The sequence below is a fragment of the Cebus imitator genome, unplaced genomic scaffold (genome assembly GCF_001604975.1).
Source record: "Cebus imitator isolate Cc_AM_T3 unplaced genomic scaffold, Cebus_imitator-1.0 Scaffold749, whole genome shotgun sequence".
Classification (NCBI taxonomy): Eukaryota; Metazoa; Chordata; class Mammalia; order Primates; family Cebidae; genus Cebus; species Cebus imitator.
In genome coordinates this window covers 712187-721068 of record NW_016108064.1, presented here as the reverse complement: position 1 = coordinate 721068, position 8882 = coordinate 712187, and the positions used below count along the sequence as shown (strand labels likewise).

The 8882-nt window shown below is 43.0% G+C and overlaps 1 protein-coding gene across 1 annotated transcript in view; it reads left to right on the top strand.

Annotated features, from left to right (window-relative positions):
* The first annotated feature begins 3940 nt into the window (after nucleotides 1-3940).
* LOC108296862 (T cell receptor gamma constant 1) overlaps nucleotides 3941-8882 on the top strand; it is a 58772-nt gene continuing 53830 nt past the window's right edge. Inside the window, exons 1-2 of the mRNA XM_017519452.2 lie at nucleotides 3941-5272; nucleotides 5378-5701. Of these exons, the coding sequence (XP_017374941.1) occupies nucleotides 5230-5272; nucleotides 5378-5701 (367 nt within the window). The 5' untranslated portion in view covers nucleotides 3941-5229. The remainder of the gene's footprint in view (nucleotides 5273-5377; nucleotides 5702-8882) is intronic.

Below are 8882 nucleotides of genomic sequence, written 5' to 3'. Positions count from 1 at the left end.
GCTCAGGCTCACAGTTTGAAACATGTCACTCTGGGCTCCTCTCCCCTGGTCAGGATCAGAGACGTGCAGAGCCGCTTTGCCTTTCTTTGGGCCGTCCTGTTTCCAGGTCAGTTTCTTACCTGAGGACCTGCAAAGAGGCTTCGAGGCTTTGGGTCATTCCTGCCTCACTGCTGTCTCTGATAGCTGGCTGGTGGCTCATCAGGCCGGAGCAACTGGCCCATGTCCTGGGACACCAGGGAAGCTCGGTCATCCTGCAGTGCTTGGCCTGCACCAGGATCAGCTACATCCACTGGTATCAGCAGCAGAAGGGCCAAGCCCTGAGGGGCTCCACCAGCTGGCCATGTCCAAGTTGGATGTGCAGTGGGATTCCATTTTGAAAGCATATACAATCACAGCCAAGGGTGGCAGCAGCTGTACCCCGGCAGTGCTGAAGCTGGAGACAGGCATCAAGGGCATGCACTACTGCACTGCCTGGGACCTGGGCAGCCCCACACACTGCCCCAGCCCTGCACAGAAAGGACTCGTCCTCCTAATCCAACAAGGCCTTGGGCATTTTCAGTGACTCTTGGTTCCTTGGATTTCTCTGGGGCGTAGAAGGAAAAAAGTCCTGTCCCCTGTCCCTCAGCATCCCCATCTATCCTGGATGTCCCTTCCCAGGTCCCACTACAGATGAGGCTCTCGGCAGACTCAGAGATCCGTCTATTTCGTTGAAAGGGGCCTGTTTAAAGATGCTCCAGTTCAGAGTCTTTGAAGCCTTTGCAGGATGACCTGTGCTCCTGAATCCAGGCCCCACTAGCCACATGGACTAGTGGATTCAGAAGTCCATTTAGTTGGACTAAAACTAAATTTACCTGTTTCTCTTTGCTTTTGTTAAATGCAGCAACTAGAAGAATTTAAGTGTATGACTCACATGGGTGACTCATATTTATTTCTATTGGACAGTACTGTTAGAGACTGATCATTTAAGAATCTGACCATCTCCCCTGAAGAATGCACAAATATAATATTTTGCAAGAGATTTCAAGGGTGGAGGACTTTCTGAGATTTACCACAAAATGTTTGAAAAGCTGGGACAGAAGCCTATTCCTGTTTCCAGCTTCCAAGCTCTTGCCCCTGGGACTGTTACCATTTTGCAATAGAGTCAGCAATTGGAAGCAAAGGAAACAAGATTGCCCGCTTCTCAGTATTTTCCTCCATGGGCAGGGTGCACAGGAACTGATGTGAGCGGACAGTCATCATGGCAGGGTGATGCAATACTGCCGGGATGAGACACTGGGACTTCGCCTTCCACTTCTCCTTGAACACCACCCCCGTGTGGAACATGTGTGTATTCCCAGCTTCTCCAGACTTTTGCTCTCCCATCTGACAAATGAAGATGTTTAGCCAAATGTCTACTAAATTATGGGACTATGATTTTTGTATTAAAGCAAAGCCATACAAATGAGAACACTATGCCCACTACCTTCATATAATGCAGTTTTCTTTAACAGAAAAAAATGAAAGAAAAAAAAAAGAAAGCCTGTGTTACTGATCCTCCAACACCAAACAGGAAATCCCTCTGCCACTTTATGTGCAGAAGAAAAAAAATTCTTTGAAGTATAAGCTGAATTTAAATGCCTTTTCAAGGGAATGCTTACACACTGTTGATGAGAATGTAAATCAGTACAATCTCTCTGGAAAACAGTATGGAAATTTCTCAAAGAACTAAAAATAGAAATACCACTCAATCCAGCAACCCCATGACTGCATATCCACCCAAAGGAAAAGAAATTATTATATTAGACTGCACTCATATATTTATTGCAGCACTGTTCATAACAGCAAAACTGTGGAATCAACCTAAATGTCCATCAATGGATGACTGGATAAAGAAAATTTGGTATATATATATGTGTGTGTGTGTATATATATATATATATATATATATATATATACATACACACACACACACACACATATAATACTATTCATTCATAAAAAAAGAATGAAATCCTGTTTTTTGCAGAAACATGCAGGAAACTGGATGCTATAATCTAAAGTGAAACAGCTTAGCAATAGACAAATATTGGATGTTCTCACTTATAAGTGGGAGCTAAATAATGTGTACATGTGGACATAGGGTGTGGAACGAGACTTTGGTGGCTTGTAAGGGTGGTAGGGGGCAGAAGGAGTACAGACAGAAATTAAGTAATTTCGTATCACAATGCATATTATCCAGCTGTGGGGTATACTAAAAGCCAAGACTTTACCACTATGCATATTATGTGTGTAACAAAATTGCACTAGTATTCCTTAAATGTATGCAAATAAAAAACAAAAACAAAGAGCGTTTCAATGGGAGACTGAAAGTTTATGTAGGACTTGATGACATCAATGAAAAAGATGAATGAATGTAAAGTCCAAACCATCCTGAAGAAACTCATGTTCCTTCACTCATCGTCCACCTCCCTCAACTTCTGTTTTTGTGCCTGAGATTGCTAATTAAGACACTCCTTCCTTCTGAAGCAGCCCAGCGTCTCCAGCCTCTACTGAAGCCTCAAGTCAAGGCTAAGGCCTTCCAGCTTGTGTCAGAAGGACAGGGGCAGTAGAGGAGTAAACTTTCATTCTGTTTTGGGGATGTTCCTTCATTTCATTTTTCTAATTGTGCTGATAGAACCGAATGGGCACAGAGAGAAGATATCCCCTCTGCTTCCTGCCCCTTCTCTCAGCACTTGACTCCAAACGAGGAAATTTGGTGAAATGGTGATTATTGAGGTGTGACCAAAAGAGGAGCAAGCTGCCCAGTCACCTCCTTACAGAACAACATCTTTCATTTCCTCAAGAGGAGACTCTTCTACTGCAGTGAACCTTCACCACCACAAACCTCCACCTTCACTCCTCACCAACACCTGCTCTACTCTTCATGAATGCTGTGACCTTGAGTGAGGTCATAAATTTCCTAGCCATCATCTCCAAAATAGAGGAAATGACAGTGTCCAAAATTGATCTCCCTCTGAATTATACCACTTGGTTTCAGCCTCAACCTCCAGGGTGATAGACTAGCTTAGAGACCAAGATTGTATCTCTCTTAAGTGATATCACCTTCAGGGTCATCATCACCAGACTTCTCAACTTTTATTTCTTAGAAATGGTCCCAAGTTCTTTCCCTCTCATAGTCACTTGCGTCGGGGAGCCTTCCAGCTAGTCTGTCTCAGCAAGACAAGAACATGGCTGGTGCATCACTGCTGGTGACCTGGGGCAAGTTCACAGAAGGCAGTGTGGCAAAGTATAAGTTTCCAAGGGCTTGGTCCGTGTCAGGCACTGCCCTAAGCACTCTACCTGGGCTAACGTTTATTCTTCACAACATCCAGTAAGGTAGGCCATGACTTTATTCTCATTCAGTAGATGAGAAAACAGAGAGGCAGGAAGCTCAAGGAGCTCAGGCTTTGCAGCCAGACCGAATGAATCTTAAATCTGTCACCAAGGTTTAACAAGTGTTAAACCTTGACCCATTACCTGACCTGCTTTGAGTAGGGCCTTGTGAAGATTATACTAAATTTAAGGGATTAAATATGATAGTGGCTACAAAGTTCTTGACACATTACAGGCATTCAGTAAGTGTCTATTGCTTGGTAACTCTTTAAAAGCTGTATTTTAAATGGTGATGTTTTGTTAATATCCGAACAACAAATAAATACTACAATGGCCGTCCATTCCCTCACGCCTTCAGTCTTTATTCAACAAACAACTTGGTTTAGAGAGTTAAACAGTACCTGATTTTACACCCCTGGGAACTCTAACTGGAGTCTGGCGTGAGAGGGAAATGGGTAAACAGGCCAAGGCTTGGGCAGGAAGGAGATGCTAGGAGAGAGGAAGGCACTAGGTGGCGCTAAGAGAAAGCAATTTGAAGCATCTCCATCCTGGACTTCCTGGGTGAGGGAAGCTTCCTGGGGAAGACTGCCTGAGGCTGAGCGCAAAAGGGTGAACAGGAATTAGCCAGGAAAAGTGGAGTAGACAGCAGTCCAGACAACACATTGCAAGTCAACCCATAGAAGTGGATCGTGGAATTCTAGGCAGACAGTGACTGAATGAAGATGGAAGGACAGGGAGGTGGTAGCCACATCATAGAGAGCCTCTTATCCAAAGAACCCTGGACTTCATCTTCCCAGGCAGGGAGAAACGAGGGAGGAATTTAGAGTAGGGAAATGACTTGACCTGGTCAGTCTAGTGGGCATGGCAAAGGTGGGTGGGAGGGGCCAAGATGGAATGCAGGGAGGTGCCTGAGGTGGAGGCAGGGGTGAGCCAGGAAATGTTTAGGACGTAGAATCCTCAGGAATTGGAGTGTGGTAAATTACTTAGAGGGGACAATTGAGGCTGATGCTCAGGTTCCCGGCTTGGGCAATGTGGGAACTCGGAAGAAGTTATGGGTTGGGGTAAGGGAATGAGTTCACTCTGGCTATGAGCAGACTTGGTTTGAGGTCTCATGTCAGACGTACTTGAAAATGTCCAAGAGTTAGCTGGATATGATACTCCCTTGCCATGCTGGGCTGTGGCAGTGAGCCACGGCTCCCAGTGGGTAAGTTAAGAATGGAAATCTGGAACACAGCAGCTTTTAAACGGTGCGTTGGGGAAGTTCAGTTTATAGCAATACACTGGGACAGATGAAACTGTCTTGGGTTAGAGAAACAACAGACAATAGGAAACTGTGTCATCGAGGAGAAGCCAGGATTCAGCAGACATATATTATTCAGGTAGCTGAGGGAGGGGACACGAACCTCAACCTTCAACAGAAGCAAACAAACTGGAACGGAGGGCCCAGCCCCATGAAGGTGACCAGAAGGACCCCATGCTGCAGGCTGTGTGGGTAGCTGAGCAGAGCTAAGCAGCTTGATGGAACAACATCTCTCCAGCTGGTTGAAGACAAGCTCTCGGAAGACAGTGCTGCATGGCACAGCCCCGACAACCAACAACACCAGCCTGACAACCTGCTGGGGTGACTGCCGGGGGGTCTGAGGTGGCTGTCTGAGCTATGTGGTCTGAGCTCACGCGGCAGGCCTTGTAGCACTGCCTTCACACAGACTGGAAGTGCCCACAGGTGGTGAGGATACCGCTTTACAATGATGCAGGAGGCCTCATGTCACCCTCACTCACGGGAAGTTTGACTTGGTGGACTCAGCCACGCCACAGAGGTCTAACGCTTCTCTGTGGTGATTTCAGGCTGCCCTGGCGGAGAGCACAGTGCCTGCAGACATGTCACCGCTCCATGAATCAATGCTGGCAGTCCTTGGGGCTCGTAAGTAGTTTACTCCCCCAATACCTTTGGACTGATATTCTCTATTGTTATCTATTTTTATAAATTCTACATTATTGGTTTATTTACTCCCATTTTTTCCCCCAGTATGTGTATATGGTGCAGCTCACCTAGAGCAACCTCAAATTTCCAGTACTAAAACTCTGTCAAAAACAGCCCGCCTGGAATGTGTGGTGTTTGGAGTAACAATTTCTGCGACAGCTATATATTGGTATCGAGAAAGACCTGGTGAAGCCATACAGCTCCTGGTGTACATTTCATCTGATGGCAGTGTCAGAATGGAATCAGGCATTACGTCAGGCAAGTTTGAGGTGGATAGGATACCAGAAACATCTACATCTACCCTCACCATTCACAATGTGGAGAAAAAAGACATAGCTACCTACTATTGTGCCTTCTGGGAGGTGCACAGTAGCCGACAGTTATAGCTATCTCATTCAATAAATGTTTATTGAGTCTTTATTTATGATTACAAATTGGGAAGCCACAGTTACCATCAGTGTGCTTATAAACAGTCTTCTAGATAAACATTCTTGTGGTGACTCTACGTGGAGTTGCCAAATTCTATATTTTCTCAAAGCAGAAGCTTTGCATAAGTCTGTACAAGTGACTAGTCTCCTCTTTTACAAGGTTCTACTCTCCCTCCAACAGCTTTTCTAGGTCACCCATGTCTATTCATCTGGTTCAGCCTCTCCTACTCACTGTATTTTTTTCTGGCATAATATACACACATTTTTGGTGTGATTCTTTTGTACTAGTCAACAGGCATCACATCAGTTTTCTCCGATCTTCTTATCTCTCTTGATTAAAAAATGGACATTACATTAAATGACATTCATTTTTCTGGAGGTTAGCATGTAACAAACACAACAAGATCTAACCATGAGCAATGACAGATATGTTTGATCTTAATTTGTAAACACTTCCACTAATTGAGTCTAAGTTAAAGTCTACTTTGGATTGGGGTTTGAGGAAAAAATCGTTTCCTGGCTTAAGATTTCATTTATCCAACACTGACTCTTTGATAGACTACTCCGAGCTGGGCATTACGCACGGCAGAAATGACCATAAGCTCTGCAAAGGCTCGAGGTTGCTTTTGTTAAACCCCTTTCTGCTACTGGGCTGCCATTCACCACTAAAATGAAAGTCCTCAACTGGCATATAACTCATGGTTGTTAATCTCTCATGAATTTTTGTTACTTCTAGTTCAACTTGGGCTTTGCAATTTATTATCATTGATGGTGATGTTTTAATTTGTTATTTTTTGCCATGAAACCCTTTCTTGAAATGCGATCTTACAAATATAAAATAGAGAAAAGTAGATTTCCACCAGTAAAGAGTTGAGGGATGAATGATTCTTAGCCTCATCTTCTCAAATAGCTCTGATACCTTGATTTTTCAACAGCCCAATAATTATCTGAGTATAACGTATAGTGTACAAAGTGGTCAAGGTCCAAATGGGATTCCCCTTACCACGAATGAGCTGTGTGGCAAGGCCTTTAGCGTCTCGAGCTCCACTTCCTCACCTGTGAAGCAAAGGTCCTGTAGTTACCATATGGGGTGGCTGTGAGAACTTCTGAGCTGATGTATATAAAGGATTTGGCCCAGTGCTTGGCATATTGTGACAGCCCAGTGTCATCTGACAAGAAACAAAACTAGATACAACAGACAAATAACAACCAGCACGCATATATAGTCTTGTGTCCCTTAATGACAGGAGTATACCCCGAGAAATGCATCTTTTGGCAGTTTCCTTGTTGTGCAGATATTGTAGAGAGCCCTTAACACACACCTAGATGGTATAGCCTGCTGCACACCTCGGATATATGGTCTAGCCTGTTGCTCCTAGGCTACAAACCTGCACATCACATTACTATGCTGAATACTATAGGCTATTGTAACACTGACAAGTATTTGTGTATCTAAGCATAGCATAGAAAAGGTATAGTAAAAATACAGTGTGAAAGAAAAAACGCTACACATGTATAGGGCAGTTTTATTATAATTTGTCCATCTTTGACTGAAAGATTATGTAGTGCATGACTGTATATACAAGAAAACACACACACACACACACACACACACACACACACACACACCCCTTTATGTATCCAGGGCTTAGCACTACATCTATCATAGTATGGCTATCACAGTTTGTAGAGAGAATAGATAAATATGAAGAATCTCTTACAAGAGGTCATCCCAGATTAATTTAATTCTAACATTTTGGTCATGGTTCCCTAAGAACTTTGACTCACACACAGCTGGAGAGGACAGTGGCCTTGTGCATAGCGCAGACCACCATCATTGGGAAAAAACAAGTCCAAACTTATGGTCATTTACTCCTCCCCACTTCTTTTGGCTAAGATGAGCTTCACCAGGGACATTTTGGCCACACCAAAGGAAAACTAGCCAGAGGCAAAGCAGTTCTGTCTAAGCTAATATTTGGCAGTTAAATGGTTTAAATTTCTGATTCATAGAAACACTGACATCATCTTATTAGAATATATTGTACTGCACATAGTAGGGGCTCAATGAATATCTGTTGAGTTGAGATTGATATTTTCATCATTATTGAGGTGTTCATTTTACCTAATGGGTCAGGGGGTTGTATGAATGGACGCTGTGACTATTCTGATGATTTGAATTCAACTTATTTTCTCTTATACCTGAGGTGGGTGAGATACAATGACTCTGGATAATAGAATCAGCATTATATTATCTAGTTAACATAAAATTTGAATAAAATCTAAGGAAATCTTGGAAAGCAATATTTTCATATACCATATTATTATCATTATCTTCCTGGCTGCCCCAGGAGAAAATTAGAAGAGAAAAATAATGGTTGCAGATTTCTGAGGAAACAAAGCAAGGTAAAGCCTCTTTTTTTCACCTTCCATTGGCAAAACCACCTCTTCAGCATTTTTGTTTAACTTTGGATTCAAAAGCATCTTGCCAATAAAGATAAATGCCATATACATCATTAATAAAATATTGCTATAATAAACCATATATGAATGTTGCATACAACTTTAGGGTTTGCATTTAATCCTGAAGTGGTCACCTCCTTTCATGTCTGTTTATACTATTTTCCCATTTACTGAGTGGGGAAGGGTCTCCTTCCATAGTGCTTCATTGTTGATAAGTCAATACCTGTTGTTTCCGGGATGTCCTTTTTGTGCATTAAAAACTTCAAAATCCAAAAAAGAAAAAAAACAAAAACTACCCACGCATACAAGTACTATGGAAAAAGTAATGTCTACTGCCCAAGAGTCATTGTACAGAAACCACAATTCTAGAAGTTGCTGTATCCACCTGAAAATCCATGTTGACTTTTTGTCTTGGGTGCTTTTTGCCTTCAGTCCTGTGAATGGGCTTGTCTTACTTATTGGAGGTCAAACATAACCCACTTATTGGACCATCTGCATGATTTCCTCCTTTGCTCATCCAAGTCCATTTTCCACCTGACTCTGCGTGGGCCATCTGCCAGAGGCAGCCTGGGGTAGGGAAACAGGGCACAGACTTTGAAATGCTTATCTCCAGACATTGTGATCATGAGTATTTTTATTCATGTCATTTATGTACTTTTGAA